At 31.2% G+C, this 14,477-nt stretch overlaps 2 protein-coding genes across 2 annotated transcripts; both read left to right on the plus strand.

Annotated features, from left to right (window-relative positions):
• Window positions 1-1,654: 1,654 nt before the first annotated feature.
• Window positions 1,655-7,128, plus strand: LOC119836333. The gene is made up of 4 exons (XM_038361634.1): window positions 1,655-1,865; window positions 4,420-4,566; window positions 5,022-5,126; window positions 5,719-7,128. The coding sequence occupies exons 1-4, from the start codon at window positions 1,655-1,657 to the stop codon at window positions 5,874-5,876; spliced, it is 621 nt and encodes a 206-aa protein (XP_038217562.1). The 3' UTR covers window positions 5,877-7,128.
• A 3,828-nt stretch (window positions 7,129-10,956) lies between these two features.
• Window positions 10,957-14,256, plus strand: LOC119836518 (zinc finger protein 485-like). Its single transcript, XM_038361891.1, has 2 exons — window positions 10,957-11,752; window positions 12,278-14,256. Exons 1-2 carry the CDS (start codon window positions 11,058-11,060, stop codon window positions 13,149-13,151), a joined length of 1,569 nt encoding a protein of 522 aa, XP_038217819.1. The 5' UTR covers window positions 10,957-11,057; the 3' UTR covers window positions 13,152-14,256.
• Window positions 14,257-14,477: the final 221 nt, after the last annotated feature.

Here is a 14,477-nt window from a genome sequence, read left to right on the forward strand (position 1 = left end):
ATAGCCATCCTCAATAAATGGGCTATCTAACAATAAAAGAATTTTTCAAATCGGACTAGCAGTTCCTGAGATTAGCGCGTTCAAACAAACAAACAAACTCTTCAGCTTTATAATATTAGTATAGATTATCATGTACCTAATGAATGTAGGTGTAATATTTTTCAATCGACTTCATAAAAGGAGGAAGCAATCAATTCCGCTTTAATTTTATTTATGTTTGTTACCTCATAACTATTTACTGGGTAAACTGATTTTTATTATTATTAGATATTTGATAGCTGATGCCTGTCAAATCCAATTTAAATTTACTCTAGTTCTGGAGAACATGCAATAAGTATTTTTTTTTAATAAACAAATATAAGTTTCATTTTCATTTTATAAATTTCCAGCGCATTTTTTAATAAACCTACTAGTTAGGTAATAAAAAAAATTAGATAGGCCTTATTTGTTGACCTTACCTTATATTCTTTTTCAAATCTCTAATATGGCAAGATTAAATAACTCTTGTGGATTAAATTTTACTTTTATTTCCACCATATAGCTATTCATGTATATTGCTTTTTAAAATATGTCTGTATTATGAATAAAAAAATACGATACTTTTTTGTTGGTATGTTGGTGCATACAGTATTTTTGAAAATATATTTAGTATGTTTGAACTTTCAATTGTGTAACAATTAATTAAATATTATGTAGTCTTATCTTATAGAAAGTTTTTAAGGATGTGTGTGTGTTTGTTGTTCTTTCACGCAAAAACTACTGTACCGATTGCAATAAAATTTGGTACGTAGACAGCTGGACAACTGGAATAACACATAGGCAACTTTTTATCCCCATATTCCTACGGGATACGGATTTACGCGGGTGACACCGCGGAGCACAGCTAGTAAAACATCATAACAGAATCGTATTCGATACATTAGCGTAGCTTTACATCTACATAGGTGTTTTTTATATTTATTATTATATTCTTAAGTATTGGATCAATTAAAAAATCACAATAAAACATCTATTAACCAAATAACACCCTTTAATAACAGAATCAGCTTAATTATCTCACTGGCTCTTAGAGTGTACGTAAGAAAATTATTTAATCCTGACAATTCTGATCGGGATAATAAGATAAACTTGTGCAATTATTGTATTGTCCCTGATCCTTGATAAGTGTACAGAGTTTGATTTAATTCTATCCGCTTAAAGTGTGTTACAATAGAGCCTGAAGGAGTCAGGTACATACAAACGTACAGGTGAAGCTATTAAAAAAAATTCTATGGTTGGAAGAAGAAGGCGTGGAAGTCATATCGACACTGTTTTTTTTTTCACTCTATCTCGAAAACTAATTAACCGATTTTGGTGAAACTTACATTAATCCGTAAGTTGGAGCATACCCAACACATTTAAAAATAAATAATCAATCAGATTTATATGTTTTCAATGATGCATGGACAAACATACATTCAAACAATCAATCGAACATACTTATGAAATTTGGTTTGGAATGTATCACAGAATAACACATTAAAAAAACTATACAATTCTAACATACATACATATGTATGTACGTATACACAAAAAATTAATAACCTCCTTTTTGAAGTCGGTAAGCGAAACTTGCATTATCATAATTCGAATTCTCCGAAAAAACTCGTTCCAGATGCTAACAACCACTCTGCTAGGCGTGGCGCTGGCCTGCCTAGCCGACCAATCAGAAACCGCCATAGAGCAGCCAATGGGCAACCCTGAAGTATTCCTCCAGCTAAAATACGACGGGGGTGAACTCGAGAGGATCTACCTCACACAATTTCGGAAGGAAGGGAGGCCAGTACCCGCTCGCCAGAGCTTGTGCACGGAGCTGTGTCACGCAGGTCTTATTTTTTGTTTTTTTTTTTTCGTGATTTTTTTTTTTTTTTGGTGTTCGTGTTTTGTGATCTGTGGTGAAGGGTGCTGGTGAGTTTTTTGTGATGTTTTTATAATAGATGGTAATTCTTGATGAGGTTTTGAATTGTGAGCTGAGCTAAATGAATTTATGATTGTTTTCGTTTGGATTATCTGTACAGGATATAAATGCTACGTGGTTTCGTTTAAACAGATGTAAGGAAAGAGAAAATTAAGCAAAAATAAATTCTCACTGTTATTATGCCGTGCGCTATCACTTAATATCGACGAATATTTAAAACGCATGTTGAGTTTTTTAACGCATTTAAATGTATTGAAACTAAAATCTGTAAAGTATATTGGTATTATATATAACTTTACTTATTACTATTGGTATTATATATATTATATTGGTATTATATTATTACTAAATGGAATCAAATACTTTTACGATCATTCGCTTGTTCAAAGCACTTCCGACAGCTATTTTCACATGTAACGTGTATTCATTAAATTTATAATCATTCACATTTTGAATATTTATTATCAGCATTCTGATTTTGAAAAAATGAAAAAAAAAGTTAGTCTCTCTTTCTCTCAATTTCAGTTAAATATAATTTATTCATTAATTTCTTACGTTATTTGGTATAAGTGATTTTAATTAAAAGGTTAAATGATATTTAAATACATTAATTAAAAGTAATAAGTAACTGTTTTTTATATTCTGATTATAATATTTAAATTCAAATTATATTTATTTGTAAGAAAGTTGTTATTTTTATTAGAATTGTAGATTTTTATGATGATCTACTGTATTATAAGGAAACAATAGAAATTTAAATTCCACATTTAGTATAACTTGCTTATCAGTAGGAACCTATGTTTACTTATCACTTGAATATGCAAAAATACTACCCAATAAAATCTAAAAATTCTTACGCTTGGTTTTAGATTTCAGATGATTCTTAAATTAATTTTATTAGAAATGTTAATATAATAGTTATAGATTAATTAAGAAATAATAAACTTAAAAAAATATCAATTAAAAGAGATGAATAATTGTGGATGTTTGGTGTCTAAACGCATTCAAAAAAGTGGTCCACTAAACAAATTAATTTATATTTAAATTTAAAGCAGGAGTTTACTATCAGAAAAGCTCTTCCTTCTTAAATTTTTTAACGAGTATTAAATGATATAATTATTTTAATATAAAATATTATTTAATAAAAATTATATTTAATATATATACCTACGTTAAATAGACCACTATGTAGGTATAACTGGGTCTTTACAGATACCTACTTTCTGGCCTACTTTTCTATAATTACAATTTTCTATGAAAAATTATAATATGGACGAAAATAATTGAAGTTAGAAAAAAAAGACAATTTTTATTAGGTACTTATTATTATTATTTGACACTAGCCTTTCGATTTTCTGAAAGCCCGTATCCCTTTCCTTACCCTTCCCAGTCCTTTCCTTTATTCCTCTCGTCAAACCTTTCTCAATCTCTTTCCAGTTTAAAGTCGGCAATCCATTCGTATAGGCCTAAGGTCCACAATCGACCATTTGACGATCCACCAGCTCCATTGCCGATACCATATTTTGATGAAAGATAAGTTAGCATTAGTAAAAGTGTCGGAGCCGGTGGCGGGCCTTAAGGGACCTAAGCCTTGTATCTAAATTGGTGGGAAGGACCTCAAGAAAGTAACGGCAACAAAATAAGTATCTGAATTATCTCCCATCAAAATTGTGGACTTTAGGTGGTAAATCTTATCCCAGTATTTTGTTGTGTTTGATTTTACGCGACTATTATACATTTAGAAATTAAAAACTTTTTAACGGATTTTAAACGCGATTTATTCATTATATTATTAACCCGACGTTTCCAACACTTTACAGCGAGCGTCTCCCCGTGACCATGCTATCTTATCATAGTTTAAAATCCGTTAAAAAGTTTTTAATTTCTAAATCCTATCCTACTAATATATCACACATCCTTTCAAACTTTCGCATTTATAATGCGAAAGTTTGTAAGGATGTGTGTGTGTTTGTTACTCTTTCACGCAAAAACTACTGAACCGATTGCAATGAAATTTGGTATGTAGACAGCTGGACAACTGGAATAATATATGGGCTACTTTTTATCCTGATATTCCTATGGGTTACGGACTTACGCAGGTGAAACTGCGGGCGCAGCTAGTCTGTTATGAAAATTACAAGGCTTTTAAATCGACTATCTTAAATACAATTTTTTGTATGTATATTCGGAGTAGTTTTAAACGTTTATTATACATAAAAACCTTCGTCTCGAATCACTCTATGTATTTAAAAAAAATCCATCAAAAACCGGTGTCTGGTTTTAAAGATCTAAGCATACATACATACATAGGCACAGACGCGGGAAGTCACTTTGAACTATTTAATATGTCTTTATACTATGTGATACACAGTGGGGCCCCTTAGCCGGGGGCCCCGTTGATACAACGATAGCTATGCCCCTGATGATAGGATATAATTTAGTACAGCTGTTTGTTTAACCAGGTTTTGGTGGCGACGCCTGCGGTTCAGCCTGCCTCTCTCTCATGCCAGTCGGCCTGAAGACAGCTCTCACCAGCGGCAACAAGACAAGCGAACAATATGGACAACCCAGGGTCGATGTCTGCCCGTCTTTGTGTAATAACCAACTAGGTGAGTGTGTGGGTAAAGAAATGTTATATCTGGATGCGTATCATTCACGCCCTTGATTAAACGACGTTCAATAAAGAGGCTAGGAAATGATGGCCACTTGTGTATTATAAGCATTGACTAAAATAGGCTAAACAAATAGGCTAAACAAAAAAACTTCTTTTATGCAATGAGCACATCATTTTTAAGTTGTCTTATATATCAGTTGTGGATTGTTGAATAAATTAATTATTTTGAATTTAAATGTCCAACCTATCACGGTAATGGAAAAGCTAAAACGATAATAGTATTAATTTTCTATTGTGGCTGCATTAAATAAACTTTTTTTTTATAATATGTCAAATAACTTGAATATGAAATAGGCTATATTGATGATCCCCTTTTAATTTGAAAGGTGAGGCATGTGACCACCAATTAAAACTGGTTTTAATTTTTTGTTCAATCATCATCACCACCAGGTGAACCATTATGCAACTGTGGAAGTGGTACCACATTCACCCACCCCACTAATTGGACCATGGTCTGCGAGGCGTTTTGTGTTACCGACGGATATGTACTAAACGGTAAATAACTATCCTGCATAATAAATATCCCACAGAATTACTTTTGTACATAATAATTGTCCTGTAGAATATATATCCTACATAATAACTGTTCATGCATGCTTCAATGGTTCCTTTCGCATTTGCTATAGCTATGTATCTCCTTCTAATATTATAAATGCAAAAACTACTGAACCGATTGCAATGAAATTTGGTACGTAGATAGCTGGACAACTGGAATAACATATAGGCAACTTTTTATCCCGATATTCCTACGGGATACGGACTTACGCGGGTGAAACCGCGGGGCGCAGTTAGTGATATCTATCGTTGTCGTAGCGTAACGATAATATATAGATTGGGCGTGACCGGCGTTTTAAAATATTCCAATTTTCAACTTGGCGACTATCTTAAATCCTAATAATAAATTACGGCATTGTACCAGTGTTTTTTTCTTCCTTACATACTTAAACTCGAACTCGAACTCTAATCTGTACGTTGACATGATTCATTCATTCAATGTCCAAACAGATCCTTTTCTTATGCTATCCTACTATCTTTAGCTTAACGTGTAATAATCAGATTCTCCCATTCACATCTTTCCTTTAACCAGGTTGTCCAGCCTGCGACTCCTACCCAGCCACAGTACAAACTTTGGCGGTCAGTGCAAGAATGCTCGACACAGTCGAAGGCTGGCAGACCTGGTGCAACGTACAATGCCGGCAGGGGCAGGGCGGCGCGGCTTGCAACTGCGATCGAATGCCATTCTAATGTCAAAATTCCAGCGTCATTCATCATTCCTTTTTAAAACAGATTATTTAAATTAAAATCTGACAGTTCGTATTCAGTCAAGTTCGCACACGAAAATGTCAAATGGGGAATGAAAAAATATTGCTGTCTATGTTGATTTGAATATTTTCTTCTCTTTGTTGAGTTATTGGCGTTAAAAAATTACATGATCAGATTTCGTTGACCTATAAGGTAAGTTAGTTGTAATATACCACTTATTACGTAAAATGTTTAATAAATATAGCGTATTTGGCACATTCACTTTTGGATTTATTTTCTTCTGGGAGAATTTGTTAAAGATCATTAAATTAACGTTTACGTTTTAATAACCGAAAACTTTGACTTCAATATGAATAACAATGTAATATTATTTATGTAATTGACGATGTTAACAAATACTAAAATGTATAAAAAAAATAAATACTAAAATGTATTTTAAAAAGAAATACTAAAATGTATTTTAATAGCATACTTTATTTAGAGTCTCATAATTCGCACCAAAAAATGAAAATTTATTGGCCTTATAGTGAAATTATTAGTGCCGGTAAAATTTGTTCAATCAATAATTTTCTTTCTTTTTTAATTCCCGTATCCGCTTGTGCCAGAGTAAATATGCGCTATATTTTAATAATGTAATATGTTTATTAGAATAACATGGCTTACTTTTAACTATAAGGAAAAATACATTTACATTAATATCGATAGTAAAAAATATATTTTTGAAAATATAGATATATAAGATGTATATACAAAAATACTGTGCGAACGACAATATAAAATTAGATGATAATAACTGTATTCGGTAATTGTAATTTTTATTTTTATTAAATTTTATTTATGATTTATTTTTTATTTTGTTTTTAACCTACCTGTCAATTAATATCATGGACGAAAATTTGGGGTGGCAACATTTCTGTTCAAATCGTTTATGATGTACGATTTTTCGTCTGGTAATGATAAAAAAAACAAAAAAGCCATTTTTTTAGCTTGAAATTATGTTTATTTATCACGAAATCTTGTCACTTCAAAATTAAGTTCAATGAGTAATTATTTTGACTCCCTAAAGTTTTCAATTTAAAAATTCGTGTCAGTAGTTGGCTAGAACGGTGTTGTTAGAACGAAATTTTCCGTAAATTTGTAATTTGTAAACGTTGTTTAAACGTAGATGATTAAGATGGTAATTAAGTGTAAAAACATAGTTAATGTTAGACTAATTTACACGATACCATAACGCCTCGTAATGATATCCTTGAAAAATCAAAAAAAAATAACCCTAACTAAAAACTGTCTATGTGCCTAATTTTATCAAAATACATTCAATTGTTTTACACGAAATAATAAAAATACCTTTTTCAAACTAATGCTATAGTGTTGTATTATCTGTGGTATTGTTAAGTAATGTAGGCATAGGCCTAGAACAAATTATATTTTATATATATATTGAGGCTTCCGTGTTGTTAAGGTCTATTCCTACCTAAACAGTATTTACCCATAGTTAATCTACTTATTTGAATATAGGCATTAGTTAAAAGACTATTTTGTAATAAATATAATATATTATATTATGCGAAGCAGTGGCGTAACTTGGCGGGGCGAAGGGACCCCGGATCCCGCACCCACCAGCGCAAGAAAGCGCGAAATAATTTATGAATTAAAAAAAAAATTAAAATTTTCGCGTTAATGGTATATCAATTTAAATTAAAAAGAAGGAAATAAAAAAAAACAAATATTTTACTTACATCGTCTTTCTGCACACTGCAGACACCCAATTTCCTTTCTTCTATTACCTTTATTACTTCAAATATTAATTAAGTTTAAAAAAACACGCTTCACTCACAATATTATTTTATTTTCACCATAAGTGTACAAAGTTTGAATTCAATGTGATCGTTTAATGTGATTCGAAATAAAAAAAATAAACCAAAAAAAAGTAAAATCAAAATGAGAGGTTACAAACATACAGGTTAAAAAGCGAAGTTGATTCCAGGGCTACCATCTAAGGATAGGTCCTAGATCACTAATTAGTTACTTTAAAAGCTAAGTATTATTTAAAAATCTATTTTTTTTAATCTTCACATCTCACACTCAGTAGTCAGTTTAAAACTAAACTGTTAAATAGAATGGCCTTACTAATTAAGACTTTGATAAACACAAATTAATTTGAATTGTTCGTGTCATATCTGACGATTCTATTTTAATTTGAAAGCTGAAGTAACTCGTGCGTAAAGCGTGAAGTAATTCCATTCATATTTGGTTTAGTTCTGACAGTATGAAGGCAATTTAGTTTATTGTTTAAAACAATAATGATTAAAAGAAAACTTCTTAAACACATACGAATTCCTTCGCGTCACCTCGTCTTAAAAAAGATAGTTAGTTACAACAATAAAATAAAAATTTAATGTCCGGAAACGCAGTGCACTTTTTCGAATAGAAACCTTTTTTCTCTTCGTAGCAAGAAGATAATAATTATGTCTATTTGCCAGTGTCAAGTAATTGAATTCAGTATTCAGTACATTTATGAGAGGTCGAATAGAGAAAATTTTTTTTTTTCGAAAATAATAGTCATAGATATTATAAACCAAATTTAAATCACTATTCTATTTATAAACTTTTTTGCCACGCATTTTTATTAGAGGGCGCCGTTCAATTATCTAAAATCAATATTAATATGTCTTTTAAATGTCTAATTATGTAATTTGAAAGAAATATAGAATACAATTTGTAAATATTGTCAAGTGTATAAGCATTGTACATGCCTAAGTAATAAGGCGAAATAAATAATAAAAAATAGTGTTTAGAGATTATTCTAAGGATTTAATCTAAGTGTAGTTTAACAAAAACCAAGAAATATCGCAACAAACAATATCACAAAGGTCTTCCATTAGTTAAGTTATTAATGTAAATAATAATTAAATGTTTAATAATTTATTGTTATATTATAAAATTATATCATTACTATAACGTAGTTGTATTGAATGTTGTATTTTAGAAGTTAGCCATTTTAAAATTGTTTAAGCTTTTATTAGGCACTCGAAAAAAAATACAACAATAAAGCAAACACAAACACACATCCCCACACACGCACGCACCCAGTTTAAAAATGAATTACGTAACACACAAAGGAAACGTTTAAATAGAAAATTGTTGCTAAAATATGTTCATTCATTACAACATTATACATATTGTTGTAGCAACCTTATACAGTATAGTACCTATCTATTTATTATACTGTCTTTACTATGCCCATTCGTTTTTTTTACTTTTTTGTTTCATTCTTCGAATTTCAATCCTGTAATGAAACTGTCTTCCTTTCATGTAATTTAATGGTCAACGGAATCTAAAAAAAAATATGCCAAGCTGTTCTTGTTAAAAAAAATGTTATTTATGTTATTGTAGTATAAAGTGGTATATATAATAAACATATTTATTATATCATTTCGATATAAACTTCATTTGTTATAAGTATGTCGGTATGCGTTTTTTTATCCTATAGTGGGCAAGGGGCTGTTGGTTCGCCTTATAGTAAGCGGTCATCATTAACTGAAAGGTAGGGTCACTACAGCCAATTTTTAGGGGAGAGATAAGGAAAGAATTAATGACGAGAATAAGGGAATGAACTGGGAAGAGGGAGGAAAAGGTTACAGGATTCCAGCTCGCCCACTCACCGAACGAAACATAGTAGCTATCGTATTCTAGTATTTTGTATAAATCAGCTAAAATTATATTATATTTGTGGAATTGTGCAATATTATCCAATTAAATGTTATTTATATTATATAATATGTATCTATACAGAGTATGTATAAAGATTTAATAAATATATAGTTGTAATTACTGTTTTATTTTCGGTTCACTTAAAAAGAAATGCAGCTATGAAAAGACAACTCAATTTGTATTATGTTTGTTACTCAAACTCAAAGGTTAATAAAAAGCTATTTATTATAACTTTTACATGAGTTTATGAATAGATATTTATGAAGCTACTACCGATTTGGAAGGACCTTTCTACCGAGAAGTATCGGCACGAAACTTCATAGTTACTAAAAGAATTGCTGTCCATAAAATACACTATAACAATTAGACAGAAATTAAATTCATAAGCTGTTTATTACTTTTCGTGTTATTCATAAGTGTTCATTAGCTCTGCGAATGTTCATGGGCGGTGATGATAGCCTACCATATCTTATCAAATCGGTTCCCTACCACCAGATCAATTGCCCGCCAAAACAGAAAAAAGATCGTCTTGATAAAAAAAAATAAATAAACTAAAAGTAAGTTTATTTTTCAACCATACAATATACACATACAAATAAAACGTTGGTCCCCTACTAGATAATAATTTGAAATAGTTATTACTACTACAGATCATTACTAAAATTTAAATAAAATAAGACTAATTATTTTCTTTTACTTTATAAGATTCAAGAGGTTTCTCCATTTTTAATCTAAATGTTTAGGATATAATAGTAAATATATTAAATAGATTACTACAACGGAAGTCAAATTAGAGCAAAAAATAATAATGAAGACTTTACAAAACATCCCACTCATCTGAAAATTGGGAGTTAATTTGAGTTTAAATAGGTTTTTGGGGTTATTTTTTTACTGAAATTGTAAGTTTTAACATAACATCAACGTTATTTAGTCATGAGATTTATCCGAGTTTCCGTTGTGATAGTTAAAGTTATATATGTTTCAGTTTAGTATATATTAGATGGATGTTTAGAGTTATGTAATTATGTAGGTATTCTATTTATTCTCATCCCTAATATATAACAAAAGCGGATCTGTGTTTTTTTTTTTCTTTTATCTTGTTTCACATCGCAACGGAGCGACTTTACGATATGATTTTTGTATCTGGTGGTATGGGGGGTAGACAAAGATAAATTAGGTGGGTATAGACTATAGATGTTGATATAAGCTACTTTATCTCAGTTAATCGGCAAAAAGGACCTCACTACTCTTTTCTCTGAACTCTGTGACGTATATTTACTCTGTATTACAAATGTCATGTACAATTGACATAACAACTTTTAAAAGCTTGTCAACTTGTCAAAAAAGTTATGGTGATGGTTTGTTTTGCAACAATTTTACTTAATTTATTAAAAACATGATTATTTAATAAAAACTGGAGTAATTAAATTATCTAACAAAGCATTCACAATGGAAAGACTAAATACGTATTGCCGGTTCTGTGCAGAGCAGAAGAATAGCGATAAAATGCTAAACCTAAACGAAGAAAGCAAGAGCCAAGAAGTACATAAAAAATTATCATTTTTAAACGCTATCTATGTGGATTTAATAAACAGCAACGGTTTACCAAAAACAATATGTTTCATATGTTACGACGCTCTCGACAAAGCTTATGAATTTTTGAACACAGTCATGCGAGCGCAAAATGTTTTATCGAGTTTATTTAACAGAGATGAATACGTATCGGACGATGATAGGGCCTACGACGACCTATTAGACGATACGGAGGTTAAAGCGGAGAATTTTCTAGAACAGAACATGTTAGACATTAAAAAGATAGACGTAAAGAAAGAGCCAAAAGACGAAATGAACGATGACATAAACGTACAGGATATTTTCGACGCGGCGATCCGGAATATACCAGAAATGACGATATACGCAAATGAGGAGAGTAATTTAAAGAAATCTGTATCAAAATGGAGCAATTATCCATGGACTTGTGCTTACTGTAACATAGAGTTTCTAGACATAACAACTCTGAGGTTGCACAGTAGGGTCACACACGGCAGATGTAACGCATTCACTTGTGTGTATTGCAAAAATTATGATTGTAGCAATTTTGATCTGTTCATCAATCATGTTAGGAAACATAAACGAAAATTAAGGTGAGTGAATTCATAGTCCATTTAAATACCACTAACACGTCTCTATTAGACTCATTTATATGTGTTATTATATTGTATTTTAGTTGTTTTTTTTATTTCATATTTACTTGCATTGATAAATGGACAATAGTGGATCCCAATGTAACTGCTACTTAATAACATTAACAACATTTATGTACTTGCTAGTGGATTTAAAAGAACCAGCCCTCCATAGTTCTTTTCAGATAACTTCACAAAAATATTGTCAATTCAAGTGATTTTTTTTTCTGGTTATCTTATCCTAGAGCTTTTGACATGGTGAATTGACTTTGATGATATTTTTTATTCAAAGCTGTTGCTTCTCATATGGTTCCATTGAAATGTTGCTTAGTTCTTTCATATTAAAATTGGTTGAAATAATTATGATGAATACAATAAACAGTCACTGAAAAAAGCACAACCTCCACATAATTTTATTTAAACTTTGATTGTGCTAATCACATCTTCTATTTTTCGTAATATAAAATGACATACCATTAATTCCAGAAAGCGCTGTGAATACTGTGACGAAGTATTCGATGAAGAATTGCTCGATTCACACATCAGGCAACATTTCAAAGACGACCAACTGCCCTGCCACCTCTGCGGAGAGATATTCAACAAGCACTCGCTACAAGATCACTTGGAAGAGTTCGAGCCGATCAAACCAAAACGTAAACGAAACAGGAAACGCGGTGCACCATTAACAATAGAAGAATTGACTTGCAAGCTGTGTAATAAAGTATACAAGACACCTAACAGTCTGCGAGATCACCAGTCCATACACACGCAGAATAGGAAGAAAGATTACACATGCGATCGCTGCGGGAAGACCTTCTACAAGAAGGGAACCCTCACGTCACACATAATGGCCCACGATCAAGTCCGTCCGCACATTTGCAAGATCTGCAACAAGTCGTTTCTGTTCCCAAACATGCTGAGACGCCACGTCGAAATGCACACGGGCGTTAAGCCGTTTTCCTGTGAACAGTGCGGCAGATGTTTCCGCCTGCAGTACCAATTAAATGCACATAAAATAATTCACACAGACTCCATGCCCCACGTATGCAAGTACTGCAACAAAGCGTTCAGGTTCAAGCAGATTTTGAAGAACCACGAGCGCCAGCACACCGGCGACAAGCCGTACGCATGTGAGCAGTGCGGCATGAAGTTCACGAATTGGTCGAACTTCAATAAACATATGAAGAGACGGCACGGTATGGATACGTCCAAGAAAAAAATCACTCCGGAGGGTGTGTTCCCCATCAATCCGCAGACTGGTGAGTTGGTGCAGCTCCAGGACGATAATATGGAGGAGTGGAAGACGAAAGTTATGATACCCGGGAAACGGGGGAAGAAAAAGGTGTTGAAAGATTCATAGGTGAGGTTGGAGTGCACAAAAGTGGCCTTTAGTGTCATGAGTGATATGGTTCAAATTAGTTTGCTGCAAACCAAAACGCAATATATTAGCACATTAATAAAGTGATTTGTTTAATTTGTAAGCACATATTTCAGGTCCGAAATAGTGTTATTTCATTGGGTTTGCTTGTTTTGAAATCACTCGTAAACATAAATTATTAATTTGAAAGTATTTCACAAGTAATGATAAGTATTAGTATTAAAACAAAATGCCCTTCTGTCGCAGTCGGGTAGAAAGCAAAATTGCCAAGTTTTCATATTATTATTTATTTATTGTGTTATTTATTGGATGGCTAATTAATAAAAAGGTCTTCAGCCAAAACTTGCCTGGAAGATTAAGTTAGACTTTATAGACTAAGATCACTATGATTATGATAAAAATCTATTATAAAATGACAAATGTATTGAAACTAAATTTTAATGTTTTTTTTAAATTATTTTAATTCCTTTAATTAATTCTGCATCATTATAAAATATTATTAATGGAGCACAAAATGAAGTAAACTCGTTGATATCAAAACAATGTTTTATTCATTTATTTACATATTAAATTACATTCATAATAAATACAAGATATATGAAAATAAAGTAATCTATTAATCCATTTTTAATTTTCAACCATAGCTAAGAGAAATTCATCATAAACTTTTATAAGAAATCAGAATTTTGGCCAGCCAGTTATTATTCAGTTATTTTACAGTTTCCTTACAAATATTCCTTCGAAATAATCTGTTCTAGAATATTGGTTATAAAGAATGAGACTGACAAAGAATATTAGTATTCATGTAAAGATTTTTTTTCCAATAATTATGTAATAAAATTTTATAAGTAGGTACGTATAATTCGCAGTGGGGGTTCTAGTAAGTTCATTGGAATTCATTCTTAATATGCCAGATAATGAAATTACATCATTGTTTCATTTTTATTCGATGTGGCTTCTTCAATCATTCAAAATTGCATATTTTATTAAGAAGCGGGTGTATTTAGAATCCTTACTTATAAATTTATTACTATTTATTATAGGGAATGTGTTTGTTGTCTGTGATTTTCTGGAAGACACCTCGAAACACAGCTAGTTTCAAAGGACCTTATGAAGCAATAATTACAAGTATTAATAAATTGTAATATATTTAAAAACACGTGCAATGAAATTGTTTGAACATCACAAATTTTGTACACTATGTATTATGTAGATAATATTTGTATAAAGACATTATTTTTAATAAATTATGTGTGATTATATTGGGTTTTATTTCCAATTATGGTTTGAAAAAAAATTATATGAAAA

The sequence above is a fragment of the Zerene cesonia genome, chromosome 24 (genome assembly GCF_012273895.1).
Source record: "Zerene cesonia ecotype Mississippi chromosome 24, Zerene_cesonia_1.1, whole genome shotgun sequence".
In the NCBI taxonomy this organism is placed as follows: Eukaryota; Metazoa; Arthropoda; class Insecta; order Lepidoptera; family Pieridae; genus Zerene; species Zerene cesonia.

Bases quoted from the DNA above. Each gene is read 5' to 3' on its own strand.
- LOC119836518 (XM_038361891.1), top strand. From the start codon at position 11,058: ATGGAAAGACTAAATACGTATTGCCGGTTCTGTGCAGAGCAGAAGAAT. The intron at 11,753-12,277 runs GTGAGTGAATTC...CATTAATTCCAG, and splicing joins AAACATAAACGAAAATTAAG to AAAGCGCTGTGAATACTGTG.
- LOC119836333 (XM_038361634.1), top strand. From the start codon at position 1,655: ATGCTAACAACCACTCTGCTAGGCGTGGCGCTGGCCTGCCTAGCCGAC. The intron at 1,866-4,419 runs GTCTTATTTTTT...TTGTTTAACCAG, and splicing joins CACGGAGCTGTGTCACGCAG to GTTTTGGTGGCGACGCCTGC. The intron at 4,567-5,021 runs GTGAGTGTGTGG...CATCACCACCAG, and splicing joins TTTGTGTAATAACCAACTAG to GTGAACCATTATGCAACTGT.